Genomic DNA, 19,675 nt, shown 5'->3' with positions numbered 1-19,675 from the left:
ATTGGCCTGTTTTGGCTGGATTTACTCCTCACCCTCTGCACGGCAATTGTGCCCTGGCGGAACTTCGGCGACTTCATGTTGTCGCTATTGCCGTGATTAGAGCGCTAGTGCACTACACAAGCCGTAATCTTCAAGGCCGAGCCCCGGGAGGTGCGGCGCTTCCGGCAGGGCAGACTGGTTTGAAAATCAGTCCTGTGATGGTCAATTCCGTAATGGGCAAGAAGCCCCAGGATAAGGATGATTTTCCTTTCTGGCTTGCCGAGAAATTTGACCAGCTGGAAGCAGTGTTTCCGAATACGACTCCGGGTGAAAAACACCGGATTCTTACGCTTAGTTTGCGAAAGATTTGGCCCCTGAGCTCGATGACTGTGAGACATGGGGAAAGACTTTTGCAGCGGTCTATTTGAGATGCTTTGGCACCCCGTCTATGTCCTATCTGTCTACGGTCCTTAAACGTGTTCAAGATGATCACTGACCGGAGTCTGCGGTTGAGTTGGGTATGAGCCTGTGTGGCACCTTTGATGTAGTTTGTGATCTTATCCTTGCAAATGTCAAGGGGGATGCAGTGAACTTTCAGGTTGCTAACGCGTTAAAGGCGATTCCCGATGCTGAGAAACCCCGGCAGTTAGCGAAGATAATTGTGGCGGCTTATAAAACAGTTTGCCGCAATGCCAAGGGTCTTAAGCCTTTTTCTGATAAAGAGAAAAAGCAGCCCCAGGGACAGTCTTTGGTAACGGCGGTTCAGCCCAATTTCAATAAAAAACTAAATTGGCCTAAAAAACAGAAACAGGGTAAGCAACAACAACAAGCTCAGAATTCTCGCCCTGCGTCTCCGTTGCCTGCGCAGTCGGAACGTGTTTATGATTTGCGCGACCGCGCGATGATTAAATCTCCTGATCGTTTTCAGGCTTCTGAACAACGCTTTCCTCGTTCCTTTCAGGACTCATCGGCCCCGTCAACCGGTGGTGGAGGGGGCGGCAGGGGCCGGCAGGGGCCGGGGTGGCCAGCAAGGACGTGACCAGCCCCGCCCACGCAACGGTACAGACAAGCAGGAGGGCTCTACGCCTAAGAGACCGCAGTTTGCCAAGAAGAAAGTCGCAGCCTTGACGGCGCATCGATATGCCCCAGATTGTGAGAACGCGGCTTCGGAATCTGAAGTGGGCTCTGACCTTGCTGGACAGCGCGGCGGAGATTACCATAGTGAGAGAGGCCCTCCGTCCACTACTGAAGGTGACAGCGACTGACACCTATGTTGTGATTGAAAAAGCGGATACGAGAGTTGCTCCCCCTGATAGACTTTTTGAAATTGTCCTGTTAATTGAAGGTGACATACAGCATACCATAAAAGGGGTATTTTGGGAAAATCTTTCATCTACGTATGACATTTTGCTGTCTGAGGCTGACTGGCCCCCACCTTTTGTTCTTGCAGCTGCGCGAGGGGAGGAGGTGATCCTCCCCAGTTTGGCGAACACTGTTTCGAGAGTGGAAACGCTGCACTTTGCAGAAGAGTGGGCTCTGGCGCTTGCGCCGGCTGTGTACCGCAATCAATGTGGCTGGGATAAATTGTCCCCAAGCCACGAGATTCCTTTACGGTCTCAGCCGCAGCCTCAACCTCAATATCCCATACGACGTGAAGCCAAAGCTTCAGTCGCGGCTATCCTTGAACAATTGGAATATCAAGGTGTAATTGAAACATGTGTGTCACCGATGAATAACCCCCTCTTTACTGTAAACAAGCCAGACGGCTCATATCGTTTGGTTTTGGATTACCGGCATTTAAACTCGCATTGCCGTAACTGTGCAGCACAGAATACTCACGGCTCTGCCCTTGTGAATAGTCTTGTGCGTAAGCGGTTCAAAACCACGCTTGACATTTCTAATGGTTTTTATGCCCATAGATTAGACGGTCTAAGTTCCCAATGGACCTCCTTCACATGCGGCGGTGCGCAAAAATATTTTCGCCGTCTCCCAATGGGTTATAAGAATAGTCCTGGAGTTTTTTCCGCCCGCATAGTCTCTCTTTCAGAGAGAATCAACCCAGATGCTTGTTCGTATGTGGATGACCTATATCTCACAGACTACGAACTTTGGGAGCATCTGTGTCGAGTGAACAGTATTATTTGTAACTTTGCAGACATGGGTTACAAGTCGAACTTTGCAAAATCGCACATTGCAGAGTACACAGTGTTGTTTCTAGGCTATGAACTCAACAATGAAGGAAAAGGTTTGGCTCCTAACTTCCTGGAGAAATGCACACAGTTGCGCTCGCCGACAACACTGAAAAAAATTACAGTCTTTACTGGGCTTTTTAAATTTCGGGAGAACATACATTCCGGAATATGCCCAGCATATCAAGCCTTTGTATGCTTTGATACAACCATCTTTTTCCAAATCATGCTGGCTGCCTGAGCATTCAGCTATTCTGCAGTCTTTGCAAGCTGATTTGCTCGCTTCTGAATTCTTAGACTCGTGATAACCAAACCAACCTGGTGATAAGAATTGTCCCTGGGACGGTAGGTTTCACGTACCTAACTTTTAATGAAGGAGATACAGTACCTATTGCTTACAAGTCACACTTGTACACTTCGGCTGAAATGCGATTTTCCACTGTGGAGAAAGTTTTGCGGCTGTGCAGATGGCAATTCGCAAGGAACGTGCCCTGTCACAGGGAAAACGCATGTTGGTTGTTACACTGTGTCCTGCCTTGGAGGCAGTTACGAAAGCCAGTGTACCGAATTCCAAAGCTTTGCACCCTCGGTGGATTCAATGGGCTGCATCCTTGACATCCCAGGATGTCACGTTTATTTTTGACGCCACTTTACGCTCGCAGGAGTACTTACAGTATGAATTCGTTCATACGGCTACTTTAGCAATGCGGCCGTTGGAGGATTTCCATTGCATCATTTACACTGATGGTTCGGCGAAGGTTGCGCATGGCTCTAAACATGCCTACGTTTCCGCATGCGCCATTGTGGTCAGTGCTATGGTGAACGATGAGTTCAAGTCCAGTGTCGTGCACACGCAGACACTTGGTGACTGCACTGCACAATTAGCAGAGCTTCGTGCTCTGATGCTTGCATTGGAGTACGCAGATCCTTGTGTGACGACTTTAATCGTAAGTGACTCTTACTACTGTGTCCAGTCTTACAATGAAAACTTGTTCTTTTGGATTCTGAATGAATTTCGTGATTCCAAAGGTAGCACAATAAAACAAAGTGATCTGGGTCCGAGTGGCTGAACTTAAGGAAAAGTTACCACTCGTGTTTGTGATTCATAATCTTGGCCACCAGCGTGTGGGAGTCCACGCTGTCGGTAATTCGCTTGCTGATGAAGCGGCGAAGTCAGAAGTATCAAAATACTTAGTTGCAGCAGTTACACGGTCCAAAAGTAAAATAGATGATGACATCTTGGCGGCTGTAGCTGCCACTGAGAAGGGAGGTAAATATCCTTTGGGGTTCCCTTCAAAGTACACATACCACTTAAGTCCCGATAAGGTTCCTTATGTGAAAATTCCTGGTGTTGGTGAACGTTTAATTCCCAACTCGGATCGCAGAGCTACTTTGATTACAGCGGCGCATGAAGGTGTGGCGTCTGCGCATGCGGACGTCTCGGCCACTGTAACTCAGCTACAACAGAGGTTCTGGTGGCAGGGACTGTACAAACAGACGCGCGATTATGTCCTTCAATGTGACATTTGCCAGCAGATTAAGTCTTCAACTGCTGCGCGTCCGCATCAGACACAGTTGTACATATCTAATAAACCGCTAGGTTGTGTTTATTTGGATCACTGCGGTCCTTTTTCTTCTGATACTGCGTATAAGTACATCTTAGTAGCAGTTGATTCATGCACACGCTTTGTGTGGGTATGGCCCTATCGCAGCGCTGATTCACGGACTGTCATAAAGGATTTGCGTGTCTTTGTAGGGATTTTTGCCTGTGGTACCTTCCATTCGGATCAGGGTCCGGCTTTTGCCTCTAAGGCGTAAAAAGATGCTATGGTTTCGTTGGGGGTCCAAGTCAAGTTTTCGTCTCCGTACAGACCTGAGGGTAACAGTGTAGTGGAACGAATGAACCGTGACTTAAAGCAATCTTTGACAACTCGAATTATAGGCACTGGCAGAAACTGGTTGACCCATCTCAATGGCGTGCAGCGTGCTCTTAATAATCTCCCTAGAAGGTCTCTGAATGGGCGGACCCCATACGAAATGCTCTTTGGTATCAAGATGTATGTACCTGACCTCGACGGTCTAGACTGCAAGGCCCAGGCCGCGGCCTTTGACGTAGATGAACATTGCAATGTTTTACAGCAGGGTCTCCAAACTGGTCCTGGAGGGCCGGATCCATGCCAGATTTTTTAAAATTACTACATGTATCTCAATGGGGATATCCAAAAAATCTGGCATGGATCCGAACCTCCAGGACCGGTTTGGAGACCCCTGTTTTACAGGATCTACAAAAGACCAGAGACAGTCTAGCTAAGGAACATTTGCCCTCCACAACGGATGATGCGTTGCAGATCCCGGTAGTTGGCTGGCTACCACAAGTTGGAGAACTGGTTCGAGAGAAGATCGATAACAAGAAAGAGTTTGGTCCTTCATATCGTGCACCGGTTCGAGTTCTTGGAGTGAAGGGCACGAGAACAGTCATATTACCACCGCTTCCAGGTCGTAAGGAAAACAGATTTATCTCAATGGACAATGTCGAGATACACAGGGTGGCAGATTCTTCATAGCATGGCACCAGCGGTATCCTGTCCTTCCATGGTGAGGCATTCTGTGTTGGTCATTACTTCTGGTGCTGATCCAGAGGTGTCCCTCGAGATGCCTGTTGTTTCCAGTCCTTTATTAAATACTTTTCCTGTTAATGACACTGATGAGCTGAACTACACCTATCCAACTGATTTATCAATGCCGGATTTGCAGACTCGTTTGGCCACAGAATCCAGATTCTCTTTTGACTCTGTTTCAGTACATTCGAAGAAACCCTCAAATATTGCAATTTATGCCACATTATTTAAAAATCATTTTTTGATTCCCCTTGGACATACATTTGGATGATTCTATTTTCAATGTATCTTTTTATGTCAATTGGTTTTGTGTTTTATTTTTTCCTTCTGATCGATGGACACTATGTCAAAGAAAGAACAGGAATTCGGTACCTTAATGGAACATTGGCCCCTCTTTCCCAGCACACAGACTGAAAAGAGATTTGAATACAGTTAACATCACTGCTTGGCCTGTTCTTGATGGGATTGTGTGGGATGCGGTTAGGTTTCAAATACATGGCCCCACTGAAGTGATTAATGTTCCGAATGTGCTTAGAGTAAACATGGGGGATGTGGTAAAACAAAATATACATTCTGATGATTGGGATATTCAGGCCGTGGAAGCATTATTCTCCGATTTAAAATATTATGCTGCCTTTGATGCTGAGGATTTATACTTAGATTATGTTAATTATGGTGATTTGTTTTGCTTTCAACATTATGGTAATCATTTTCTGCATAAAACAAGTTCCAGAAGGGGTACTGTAAATTACACACAGTGGGAACATTGCCCAGCTCCATTAAGAGGCAGCTCCAGTACATTTCTGAAAAAATACACTTATTTTACAGACTTTAATCAATCAAATCCTGAGTCATTTTATTTCAAAATGACACAAAAGTCCATGTCCAAAGTTAGACTTACCGATACAAAATTGCTGTATTCGAAGTACTTTCTAGACAAGTTAGCTGTGGATGGCTACGAGCTATGGAAGGAAACAATTGACCTTAAATCGGTTTGGGGTACCAAAGATTGGCAGGGACAAGGCACTGAGGCTTTGCACCGTGCATGTCTCATCCTGAATCACATGTTTCTAAATTCTACTGTTTCCCAAACAACATGCTTTGGATTGGCTACTTCTAGAAAATTAAATACACCAACTATCCCCGAATTGGAAGAATATTCAGGTTGGGGTAATTATACTGAATTAGAACATTGGAATGTTGGGAGCTCCATTGAAAACAATGGAGTGCTCTGGGCTTGTAATGGCTGGTATAAGCCTGGAGCTCCGACATTCCAATGTTTCTTTGTTCACAGCTCTGGCTGTGAACAAAGGCTTCAGGGAACCTGAGGGGATTCCAATCCCCTCACACTCCCAAAAGGCTTTGTTTTTTTGTTAGAACATTCTGTCCTCTAGTGACAGAATGTTCTAATAGTCTTATATCCCTTCGTAGATGGGCTATACCGCTATTAAAGTCCCTCTCACGTGTTAAAGGCCCTCGCCTTCGGCTCGGGGCCTTTAACGCTGGAGAGGGCCTTTAATAGCTGGTAGCCCTCTACGCGGGCTATAAGTCTATATTGTCCATTCGTGAGTTACAAACTATTGCATAATTCATCCTTTAATGTATCCAGTTTGGATCCGAAGGGTTGGCTGATGTGGCATAGAAGTGCTGATTCTTGCCAACGTCGTTTTCTGGGTTTGACTGAAGGGTTTACACACGTCAGGCCTGATCCCCGTTTTGAAACTGATCATACTGTCACAACTTACTCTGTGGGGAAAATGATAATGTGGATTTAAATGATTTTATAAAAAGCTCGGCTAATGGTAGATCTAAATGGTGGATTTATGCGGTTTACAATGAAATTTGGAAATTTTCGCAAATTGAGGCTGCTAAGCGCCTAAAGGCGATTGACCAAACAAATTTGGAAAAAGTGCTTGCAGTTGTCGATAACAGTATTAACATGCTTTCTTCCCAAATTTACACGTTGAATAATATTGTTTCTTCTGTAGTTGACATTGTGAATGATGAGGTGTCTGTATTATACCATGGTCAAAATCAATTGCGTTCTGTAATGCAGTTTGCATGGACACTACAGACTCTTAAGATGGGCCGAGTGCCCCGGAGTTACATGAACGTGTCCTCCCTATTTGCCCCCATTTAATTTGACTGACAAGCAGCGCATGCTTTCAATGCGGGATGCATTGTTTTCTATGTTACATATTGAAAAGTTAGAATCTTTACCCTTTTCTGTAGCTGAAGCTGCTGCTGCAACATGGCTTATCCATGGATTAATTACATTACCATTTGCTTTGTACAAATTTACTAATTGTATGCAGTATATTGCAATAGGGCGATATGAACCACTAGGCAGCGCATTCCTCCATGAGGCATGGTCTCTACCATACACATACAGATGTCTAAAGGATGGAAAGGAAGTGAATCTTAATGGTGAAGAATGCACACAGTCGCCTGACCGTTCATTAATATGCAGACACATCCAGTTACACGGTTCTTGTAATCAGGACCGGCCTAATTTAGCCTGTGTTTTGAAAGGCACACCAGTTCCGGCGATAGTTCCCACATTTACATTATTGACAAATGGTAGTTATTTGCTTTTGAATAACGAAGAGTCTTGTGGTTTAATGGTCGGTATCGCTTATGTGGTTACTGTATCAGAACGTGTGGTGTGTTGCAAAAATGTACTATATCCTCCCACACATGGGAATTCAGATGTTTCCATCTGGCCACGCATCCCAACCTTGAAAGCGGAGTTCAATGGTATGAGTAGAATAAGAGCCCTTTTGTCTCAAAAGGAAGTGGCCCTGAGCTCGGCCCGTGAAACTTATGTCCTTCACATAGCTAACACACGCACAGAGGTGCAGGCACTTTTAAATACTGACTTGCCGTTTCATTTCTGCGAATTAGTTCATCAAATCGTTAATGCCTCCTCCACGTCCGGCCTCGCTCATTTTTTTAATTAGTTAGCAGTGGTCTCGTGACTACCTTTGAAAAAAATGTTGGTGTCATCCCCGCGTTCTTCCATTCTATATTTTCAAGTTTGTTTGGCGGATTCCCTGTTTTGCTGGCTTTGGCTGCAGGCATTTTGATATTGTTTTGCTTCCTAAAACATGGATGCCCGTCCTGCGCAAGAAGCCGCTCGGCTCCTTCTGACACTGTTTCGTAACCGGATGCTTGATTACTATGGCACCCTGCCGCTTGCAACTTTAAGCACGGCATTTGGATTATAGTTTCGATTTTCCTATTTCACATGTGTCCAGCCTGTGTTTCATTGCCTGAGCTGCAATTTCGACAGGGCCATTGATTTGAGTCTCTGCTTGACGGTATCTCCTGATGTCGATTTTAATCACCTGATGGGCCCCGTAGTTGCTCACAAGTTGGTTTGTTCTGGCGAAAGGATTATGGCCTTGGCAGCGATGCATTGACTAATGGGTCAGTGGGACATACCCGCAGCGGCGCATGAGTTTCTGGCACATAGCGTTCTTGAGAACCCACCGAGTTGTCCTCTGATGTTGCTAGAGGATCCGGTGCTGGAGGAGCACGTATGTTCTTTCCCATTGAATTATTGGATGGCTGAACTGTTTTCGGTTGAGGACAGGGATTTCATGTTGGAAGCTGTTGCTACCTATTTTGCATATTTTGTCCAATCATGAGATGCCTTGGAGACTTTCTTTATTATGGCACGTGACTTGGCATTTTTGAAAGGTGCCTTTTTCTTACGAACATTTGAATTTATACGACCCAGGCCTATCACTTTATACTACAGTGGCCTCGCGTTGAAGACTTTTGATTACATTTTGTTTGGCCACTATAGGCATTCGTACATATTTTTATATATTTAGCTTGGCTCAATATTGTTGAACTCTGCTTTCATGTTATGCCTCTATTCTAGTATTATTTAACAACAAGGGCTGGTGATGGACAGAGTCTCTGAATTAAGCAGAATACTCTCACCCAGTCAAAAGATCAGGGCAAGATCCAACACCGTTTTTTTAGCTCACTGCACCATCCCAGCTCAGAACTTGGCTATATGCAAATTAGTCTGTTCCTGTCCCAGTGCATGATGGGAACAGGGAAAACCAAACTACCAAGCCAATTCTTACACTGGGAAGGAAACAAGCTTCCGGGGACCTGTTTCTGGCATTTCAGCCGTCGTCGGCCCGGCTTGCTTGAATCCTGATGGTGCAATGAGCAAGGGACTCACATCTGAGTATACCCTTCCACGCTTGGGGTGGACAAAATATTTAACAACAAGGGGTGGTGATGGACAGAGTCTCTGAATTAAGCAGAATACTCTCACCCAGTCAAAAGATCAGGGCTAGATCCAACACCGTTTTTTAGCTCACTGCACCATCCCAGCTCAGAACTTGGCTATATGCAAATTAGTCTGTTCCTGTCCCAGTGCATGATGGGAACAGGGTAAACCAAACTACCATGCCAATTCTTACACTGGGAAGGAAACAAGCTTCCGGGGACCGGTTTCTGGCATTTCAGCCGTCGTCGGCCCGGCTTGCTTGAATCCTGATGGTGCAATGAGCAAGGGACTCACATCTGAGTATACCCTTCCACGCTTCGGGTGGACAAAATATTTAACAACAAGGGGTGGTGATGGACAGAGTCTCTGAATTAAGCAGAATACTCTCACCCAGTCAAAAGATCAGGGCTAGATCCAACACCGTTTTTTAGCTCACTGCACCATCCCAGCTCAGAACTTGGCTATATGCAAATTAGTCTGTTCCTGTTCCCATGATGCACTGGGCCAGGGACAGACTGATTTGCATATAGCCAGGTTCTGAGCTGGGATGGTGCAGTGAGATAAATAACGGTGATGGATCAAGCCCTGATCTTTGGACTGGGTAAGAGTGGTCTGCTTAATTCAGACACTCTGTTCATCACCACCCCCTTTTCTGAATCTATTCTAGTATTGGCTTGTTTTTTTTACCATCCTCGGATCATTTTGGGGGGGGGGGGGGTCATATAGATGCTGCTTTTCTATATACTGTGTTAAGTTAGCATGAGTTTATTAAGTGTTTAAACGACATTTTTCTTCGGCTTTAGTTTGCACACGACACATAATTGTTATTGTAGCTTTCAACCTAGACGAAAGATGTGATTTATTTGAGAATAATATGTTATTACTCTGATATCAGTCGTGCTTGGTACACTGTCTGAACAGTGAGTGCTGAACCCTCTAAGAATAACTTAACACAAGGTTGCTGGGAGGTCTGATCCTCGCACCACTAGATATAACAAATACAGTTGCTGCCAACATTGGGCTCTAAGCGGGTTTAAGATAGAGTTACTGAGAATGCAAAAACACACTTGATGATGCTTCGCATGCAGAGAGCTGGTGGCAGATGTGATCTCCTCCTGAGATTCAGAGGTATGGGCCCACCCTGCTAAAACCCAAAAGAGACCTTCATAGATATAATATAGTATGCTAAATAGGGAGGGCGAGAAATAGGTGTTATTAATTTCTATTGATTTTAGCATTATAATATGCTATCACCGTTTGCTTACTATGGACTAGTAACTATGCTGATAACTTTGATTCTTATAATATGTCTTCTTGTATTATATAAGATACTGCGTTTGAGAACCTTACATTGAATAATAAATATTTCAAATGTGCACGTGTCCTCTTTTACTCCACGTTCTGGTTTGAAATGATTATAGAGCGAAAGAGTGTTCATGTGTTCCACGATACCTGAGGTAACCTAATTTCATGTTCTGGTTTGTCTAAGTCATTGGAAGTTTGTTATGACCAATGAGACACTGTAGCTAGCTCGGTAAGGGGATTTTGGATACTCAGGTGAGTTTTGGGTCACCCTAATTCACTGAGGTTCCGGATCTCTATGCACAGTTCTGTAAGAAAACGGAATCCCTGCTACAGTGGTAAATAACCAACCCTTTACATGTTTTGTCACCACACATTTATATTCTCTGTATTATCGAACAACATCTTCCAGTGTTTCACAATCACCCAGGACCAAGACATTTTTATACTTTTCAACGAGTCTTTGTGCATTCTTAGTACCAAAATCAAAATGTGATTCTGTTGCTATTGCCTGAAATTCAAAACTTGCCTATTCTTTCAGTTCATCTTCAGGGAACCTTTTATGCACTGGCTCACAAAGAAGAGAAACAAAAGAAAAAAGCAGGCCCACTGTCAAACTCTTGTCCTTCCTTGTACAAGACCATCAGTTCTCTTACCGTGCTGCTACAAAAGGCAGTGCCTCCCAAGTACTGTTCCTTAATTTGGCCAATCTATGCTCTTGCATACTGTACAGCTTTAACAGTAGTCAAAGAACTTTTTTGGAATAGTTTGCATAAAGATGCAAATTTACCCTCAATGTCATTAAGTAGTTAAAGGGAAATATGGTAGTTTAAGGGAAATATGGTAGCTTAAGTCAGCTAGCTTTTTGTAACAACATTTAGCAACTGGATTATTCTCCTCAACGTTCTCATGCTTAAAGTACTTAAACAGCCTCGTAATTTCGAATTAGTGCATCAACTGCAAAATGCCCTGAAAGCCATAAGACTTCATTCAGTGGTCGATAGACCATTTAACATTCAGTGACCGCTGAGATTTCATCAAGCTTGGACATCCTTGCAGGAGATCTGGAGAACACAGTATAGACAGTTCTCAATAATGTCTTTATCTCTTTAATCATCGGAACCCTATTCCAGGCATCATCAACACCCACATCTGCCCGATGTGACACACAATGTTCCTCAACTAGATGATAAAAAGATTCTTTAAGGTGACTAGTATCGCCATTTTCTTCCCCAGACGCACCATCAGATGTCAACATGACCATTTCCATAAGGTCCAGTTCATTGGCACAGTAGAATTCTTTCACAGCGGTAGTGATAGCCTCAGCATTACAACTAGTCAGCTTCACTATGCCCCCAGTGGTCTGTGCTCTGTTAACGTTACAGCCAGGAACTTGAAGGACAGGATGAGCATTATTGTAACAGAAATATCTGTGCTCTCCTCAATTATCAATGTGTGATACAGAGCAATGCGATGTACTGCCATAGCTTCGCATTGTATCACACTATTGATAGTCTTAAGGAACTCTTAGGCATAGTTCTTGCTCCTCCTGCTGTCTGGTGTCTTCAATGCAAAGCTAGATGGTCATGAACGTCTTGGACCAACAACATTGACGTATTCATTCTGACTGCCAGCCACATGTTGTTGATGAAAATCTATCTCCTCAAGCAGGTATCTTGGTCATTCAACCACTTCCATTTTGTTTGGTTTGTCAGTGGCAGTTACTGTCAGCATGGCCTGAACTCCATAACCAAACCTGGCAGCAGCACTTCTGTTTGGCAAAGCAGACTCGTGAACTTTGTTAATTTGATGGTGTTTCATGTAATCCAGTTTACAGTCATCTTCCAATTTCTTCCCTGTAGATAAGTGCCCAACAATCTTGGCTTCGGCAAATGCTTTGCAAATCAAGCCCACATCTGGACTGTATTGAAATAGTTCCTTGAGTTGCACGCAAACCTTGCTACAGGATGTGTACCTCAGCCTCCACAATTTCTTTCATCCACTCTTCCTTGAAAACAAGGCAACATTTTTTCCTTTGTGGTGAAGCACTGCACCCTGCAGAAGTTACAGCTTTGCTCTTGAACAGCCTGCTATGCCACAAAGCCTGCAAAATAAAAGGAACATGGCTAAAGTTGATGCCTATACTCGTTAATACAATCTGTCCCACAGTAGTGAGGCATTGCCAGCAAAACGAAGTGTAATTACCTGGATGTTTCCTGTTCTTTGCCCTTCTCTTCCAAACTTGTATGTAGCACTATCTGTACAGCCTGCAATAGAAGTAAAGATAGTTACGGCACATTGTGGTATAGCAATATACCATGTACCCCACAAGGGAATTCTACTAAAACAATTACCTATTGTGCTTGTACTCGGGTATGCCCAGTCAAGTGTGCGTGTGGTACTGCATGCAAAACGTGCAACAGAAGAAAACATGGGTTAGGTATGTTATACTACAATGCATCTTGTAATGCACCACAATTTAACTCTACCAAACAATTACCTGTTTGTTCTGCATGTGCAGTTGTATCCGTAGTATGGGCTCACAAACCTGCAAAAGAAAAAAGGGTGCATATTGTGAATCTATTTACCCAGCAACCCCCAAATCTGATCAGGATCGTAACCCGAATTACCTTGGTCTTCGTGGGTACCCAATGCTTGACCATTCAAATTCAATACCGTACAGACTCCAACAGGAAGAGCAACCAAATAGTTACCTGGGATTTCAGTTTAAGCCAAAAAGGCATATGCTAAAATGGTCTATAAATCTGCATTGTGTGTTATACCTTATGTGATACAGCTTTTTTCCCTGGCATTCAAACTAGACAAGTAGATGAGTTGGGTGAATTAGGAAATTCACAAAGAAGACTGAACCGCACACAAACTTTGAAAAGATCCCACGTGGACATGATGCAGCAAGTGGTGTGCAAAAAATATGATGTATATCAGATGTATACACATTTAGAATATGAACAAAGAGGGCATGGAAGAGCTGAAACTGGATGATAAAATCAAAGCTGTTCCCAACAGGGCCCCCAAATTTAATTTGGCCCAGGGCCCCTGTCGTCGTTCTGGCCTGGCCGCATTCCTTTTGCTAATAGGAGCACGGATGCGGGCAGATTGTGTGCCTTTTTGAAAGTATACATGTTAATCACAGTGCCAGTCATGCGCTGCAATTAACATGAAAACTTTCACAAAGGCACACAATCTACCCAGCAGCCGAGTTCCTGTAACAAGTGATGTAATTGTAAAATTTACCTAAATGAAAGTTAGCTAAATAAAAACCACCACAGGAATTTTGTTTTACCACCAAAACGTTCTGTACACAATATTAATATGATGTGCTTATCATTCAATTACACATCTGAATCACTTTTTAGCAAATATTGAGAGAAAAGTACCAGAGCAAATTTAAATGGGCCAAGAATTGAAATTAACAACAAGATAAGATCACAAACATTACAGGAAGAAATAAAACTGTTTGTGATATAGCTCTTGAAACGCGGGGCGACAGTAAAAAATGTTATGCTTGGATTACACTTAACGCATTGCACTGACATTAAACAATGTCATTTTTCAAAAATGTTTGTCCACGACATAAGCATTATCCTTCAATATGGCAGACACAATATTCAAATTCTGAACAGTGAAAATGCAAATATACAAAATTTGGTCATCAATCACACCAGAGTGCTGATCGTGGGTGATTTTAACTACTGGCCAGGCGACACAAATGAAACCCCCCTCTCCCGAGATTTTACGGATCTTTTGACCAACCTCAATTGCACTCAACATATTCACACCCCCACGCATGATAAAGGTCATATCCTAGACCAAGTTTGGTCTTTTAACCTAGACATCACCCAACTTGATGTCCTCCCCTGCACCTGGTCAGACCACTGCCTAATTAGATGCATACTTGCTGGGTTGGCTGTACCCCCCACGACTAGACCAAGCAGCATGAAGGCTAGGAATTGGGGCCAAGCCAGCATGGAGTCCTTCAAAACTATCCTCATTACCACTGCCCCGCCTATCCAAGACACCTCTCTCACTACTCAGGCGGAAAACCTAGCTACCTGGCTTGAACAAGCTAGCAACAAAGTTGCCCCCAAAAACACATAAAAGCACGCAGGCCTCACGATGCTCAAAAATGGTTCTCCCCCGCTCTGAAGCTTCAAAAACTTAACCTCAGACAGGCTGAACGAAAGTGGCGTAGGAAATACGACCCCGAACTTAAAACCTGTTATCTGTCTCTCTTCAAAGATTATAAAGCCGCTGTATTAAAATGTAAAACCGAGTTCATTACAAGTAAAATCTTAAACTCGGCTAACAAAGCCAGAGAGCTCTTTTCGATAGTCGACGAATTGACAGGGATGGAGAGAGTGTCAGCACAACCTGTGCACTCTCAAGATCTATGCAACAGGCTAAATAAGTACTTTTTCGAAAAAATTGATACTATAAAATCCAGTATCCCCTTGTCCAGCACCCCCAATCCTTCTGCCTTACCTGGCGTAATTCACCCCCCTTCACTGGATCACTTCCCCTCTATAAATTCGGACTCATTCTCCAAACTGACGAACAGGGTCAAATCTGGCTCCCCTCTCGACAGTGGTCCCCCCCACATACTTCGCGAAGCCTTCAGCGCGTGCCCTGATCCCCCCATTTCCCTGCTCAACACCTCCCTTAGCAGTGGAACAGTCCCTGACTCGTTTAAAAGTGCTGAGATCCTCCCCATCCTCAAGAAACCTGGGGCGGACCCTCAAGTGCTTAGCAACTATCGTCCCATATCTCTTCTACCCTATCTCAGTAAAGTACTGGAAACACATGTGACGGAATGTTTGAGTTCTTTCATCGAGGAGTCTCATTATCTCGACCCTCACCAAGCTGGCTTTAGGCCGGCCCACTCGACTGAGGCAGTCCTTGTAACGGTCATGGATGAGCTACGCAAGGGGGCGGACCTTAACTCCCCCCAGGCCCTGATCCTCCTTGATCTTTCAGCTGCATTTGACACGGTCGATCATAACATCCTGATCGACCGTGTCCACAGCGCTGGGGTTGGAGGACAGGCCCTGAGGTGGATACAATCCTTCCTGACAAACAGATTTCAATCTGTCAGACTGGGCAATTTCTGCTCAAAAAAAGGGCGGCTCTCCTGCGGAGTCCCACAGGGCTCCTCACTATCCCCCCTCTTATTCAACTTATACATGCAACCCCTAATATCATCCCTGAGGGAAATGGGAGTCCAGGTCTATAACTACGCAGATGATCTGCAACTCTTATTTAACATTCAACCCACAAGACTCTCTGAAATCAATTTACAGTCGACTATGACTTACATCAGCTCTTGGATGAACACCAACCAATTGAAGCTTAACCCTGACAAGACAGAGTTGGTCTTGACACTCATGCCCTCTAACCCCTGGAATCCCAGCTTCTGGCCACCCGCTCTTGGCCCCCCGCCCACCCCAGTTCCCTCTGCAAAAAGCCTAGGCGTAAAAATCAGTAGTGATCTCTCAATGACCCCACAGATTAGTTCTGTGGTATCCGCCTGCTTTCTTATGTTACGGAAAATAAAAAAAATAAAAAGATTCTTATCCACTGAAGCCCTCACTCTGGTCGTTCTAGCACTCATTGTCTCTCGGCTGGACTATGCCAACGCACTGTATGCTGGCATCCCAGCCTACCAGATACACAGACTGCAATTGATACAGAATCAGGCGGCCAGACTGATCTTCCAACTCCCGGCCCGCCACCACACTAAACCTCTGTTAAAAAAATTGCATTGGCTCCCCGTGGAACAGCGAAGCATCTTCAAGATCTGCTGTATCACACATAGAGCCCTCTCTGACAAAGGCCCTAGGTTCCTCTCAAATCGGATCAAAAAATACACCCCCTCTCGTACCCTCCGCTCCGCTGGACAACACTTCCTTACCACTCCCAGATTTAAGCGCCTAAAATATGGCGGCACTCGCTTCTCTACGCTTTCCCCTCAAATATGGAATTCCCTCCCTTTCTCAATTCGTTCTACTGCCTCGCATCTCCATTTCAGAAAGTTGCTTAAAACGTGGCTGTTCCAGCAAGCCTACTCCTCCTGAGCCTCCACCCCATAGAGCCCTTTCCCAGAAGCGCCAAGAAACCAATCCGGTGTACGTTGCGCTATATAAATATTTTAACATTAACATTAACATTAACAAAAGGAAACTACTGGCCACAATTACTCAGTCTAGAATGAACTGATTCGGATCTGAAGCTTTCTGGAGAAAAAAGATATCTGAATATGCTCCTAAACTCTACTTTAAATTTGGAGAGATGGCTTTACTCTGTGTAATAGAGATTCTGTCACTTGTACATAAAGCCTTTGATGACGAGTCGGGTAGAGCGGCATCCCAGTGTCACCATCAGTTTTTCCACACAGATTCCTATTGCTAAAAGTGAGCTCTGCCTTGCGGAAAAACCTACAGGAATGCACCTGGAGAATTTTTTTTTTTTTTTAATTCAGCATGTTTTTACCTATTCCAGCTGCACCAACTGAATAGCATGTTCTAGAAAGGAAATTACCAGCTGGATCCATGATTCAGAACCTCCCTTCCATGCCAATATCCTTGATCGGCCCCTAAAACAGATACGATCAAGTACAACCAAAATTTTGGGCAGGGCTCCAAGTAGGCCTGGTCCTGCCAGTGCTCAGCACTGGCAGTTCTAAAAAGCAGGTGCTGAGACAAGTCCCTTTCGGGCTCTCTATTAGTGTCCTAACCCTCAGAGAGAAAAAAATCTTAACTTGGCTGCAGTACCACCCTTCACTGCCTTTAATGCATCTTTAAAGGGACTCATTACAGTTCTTCCAGTCACATAATGTCAGAACTGAAGCATTTTAACTATTTTAGACAAAGATGCTATTGTTGTGGCTTAGCGTGGAGAAGCGTGGCTCAATGGTTAAAGCGGCAGACCCTGAAGCAGAGGTCTGGCCCGGGACCAGGGTTCAATTCCCGCCTCTGCGGCTCTTGAACTCAATCTCCTCAGACCTGATAATTCTCGCCTCGGTGCCTAGTCTAATCATGGGTCCCACTCTGACTGTGGGCAAAAGCTTGCTTAATCTCCACATCAGCGCTTCGATGCCTGGCTTCACCTTGGGGGTGCCCAGGAGTGGACATCTCACAGGAAAGCCAGGAAGGGTTCCACAGCGGTATGAATACAGCGCTACGAGACCTCTGAGTAGAAGGCGCTATATAAATACAAACACATTTACATTTATTTATCTTATGCAATTAAAACATTGACAAAGCCAATAGTCCTGGCTTTGCTGTAGATGTAATGTTACTTGTATTATAAATCTGGATGCAGAGACAGAAAGAAGCGGCAAAATACCAGCCGGGCAGCACACTAGGCTAAGCAGAGATTTATAACTTAAACGTTAATTATAAGGAAAGCATCAAGTCCAAAAGCACAATGTGTTAATCGCACGTCGTGCTTTAGGGCTTGATGCATTTCTTTTCTTGATAGATCGCTGCTGCGGGGCTGAATGTGGGTAATTGTGAAGATATCTAATTTCATTGCTGCGCATGACGGTGCTACGATTAACAAGAATACTTTTAAAAAAGGACCACAATCAGCCCGCAACCAAGCTCCATTAAGAAAATAAATGCCGCAAGTCCAAAAGCACGACGTGTTAAGTACACATAGTGCTTTTAGACTTGATCCAAAAATAATAATAATAGGGAGATTTGTAGAGCGCATGGTGACGCCAGCGGCGTGTCCCCGCGCTGTGATACTAGTGCAAGCAGGAGAGGTGGCGGTGGTAGGTTACTTGTTAATTATATATCTGGATGCAGGGACAGAAAGAAGCACCAAAATACCAGCCAGGTGGCACACTAAGCAGAGATTTCTTGCATTAAGTGTTACCTAAAAGAAATGCAGCAAGTCCAAAAGCACGATGTGCGCCTTACACGTCGTGCTTTTGGACTTGCTGCATTTCTTTTCTTAATAGAGCGCAGTTGCGGGCTGATTGTGGGCCTTGGTGAAAGTATTTGTGTTAATCGCAGCACAGTCATGTGCTGCAATTAACCAATATTTCCACAAAGGCCCACAACCAGCCCGCAGTCGCGTTCTATTAGGAAAAGAAATGCAGCAAGTGCAGGAGCCACGCGTGCAATTGCTAATGATTTAGGTGGAAACAAGTTTTGAAAAACTCTCAGAAATGTAATCAGGTGCCAAATAAAGGCAGCTGATCAAGCAACTGCAAAAAGGCCAAAAGGCCCCAAAAATAGCCCTTATAAGGGGCCAAAAGTAAGTCCTTGCTGGGCCAAGGACAAAACAAACATCAAAACTTCAGACAACTTAACTTGTAGTTCATCTAAGTGTTGGATGCTGCACCAATACACAAATGTATCCCAATGATTGGTGTACAACGATTTAGTGGAGGGATGCCTCACCGCCAAAATGGCACCGGCAACCTCAGGAAGAATGTTGAAGGAGGTCAACTGCCACTTCTTAATCTCCAAGCATGAAAATTCAAATGGTGCAGTCCAGCGTGCAAAACCCAGCCATGATGTTGCGACAGAATATCCTCCTGAAGTGGCAGCTTAACCAGGGGGAACAGATGCTCGCTTGTGCCCAGATCTGGTTACCAGACTCTCCTGGCCCAATCCGGTGCCACTCACATAACTCCGCTCTACTTTGAAGGCATCTGAGAGAGTGTCACCTTGGAAACTCCAATGCGCAAAAATCTTGGCAATGCACAATATCAACTGTGGTAATTAGTTCTCATCGCTGCAGGAAAACGCTGTGTGCCAACTCTGGGTGCAACTGCCATTTATGATCTACTAAGCGCCAGGCCGAGTTTGTCCATCCTGGCCTATGGTGATTCCGCCAGGTGGTATACCACCAGAGAAATTCCTTGGCGGTCTATCCACTTTCAGAAGAGCAAAGCCTCCTGACACGTGGCCCAGTGGACAGGAAGGCTTCCACGGAAAGCAAATAGCTGTCAATTACAACATTTTGAGGCAGAGTTGAGTCTGCAGCCATACTATAGCCAGAATGGTGCCAATAAACTGGAGGGTCTGTGAAGGTGTGGTTGTATAGTAAACTCCAACTATGTTAGGTTCACTGTCAGATAGAGGTGGTTGACAACTGCTTGAGGCAAGCCCACCTTCAACAGCCAGTCATCATGGTAGGAGAAAGATTGGTACCCCTGACGTCCAAAGGTATGTTGCAACCACCACCTTCACTTTCATGAACACCCGAGGGGCACAGGTAAGGGCAAAAGGGAGTACTGAGAACTAAAAATGCTTCTGGCAGACTGTGACCCGCAGGTGGTATGTGTGGGCCTGAGATAGGAGACA

The 19,675-nt window shown here is 44.6% G+C and overlaps 2 protein-coding genes across 2 annotated transcripts in view; both read right to left on the bottom strand.

The window, feature by feature from the left end:
- The window catches only part of TVP23A (trans-golgi network vesicle protein 23 homolog A), a 158,496-nt gene that overhangs the window by 61,659 nt on the left and 77,162 nt on the right, over positions 1-19,675 (bottom strand). The gene's annotated exons all lie outside the window — the stretch shown is intronic.
- On the bottom strand, positions 9,668-15,270 carry LOC147685460 (uncharacterized). The gene is made up of 5 exons (XM_086942287.1): positions 15,218-15,270; positions 12,841-12,888; positions 12,695-12,741; positions 12,546-12,607; positions 9,668-12,444 (listed from the first exon to the last, which is right to left on the bottom strand). The coding sequence occupies exons 1-5, from the start codon at positions 15,268-15,270 to the stop codon at positions 12,301-12,303; spliced, it is 354 nt and encodes a 117-aa protein (XP_086798413.1). The 3' UTR covers positions 9,668-12,300.

The sequence above is a fragment of the Lissotriton vulgaris genome, chromosome 10 (genome assembly GCF_964263255.1).
Source record: "Lissotriton vulgaris chromosome 10, aLisVul1.2, whole genome shotgun sequence".
NCBI classification, from domain to species: Eukaryota; Metazoa; Chordata; class Amphibia; order Caudata; family Salamandridae; genus Lissotriton; species Lissotriton vulgaris.
The sequence above is the reverse complement of the archived record's forward strand: the minus strand, read 5'-3'. Positions and strand labels throughout refer to the sequence as shown.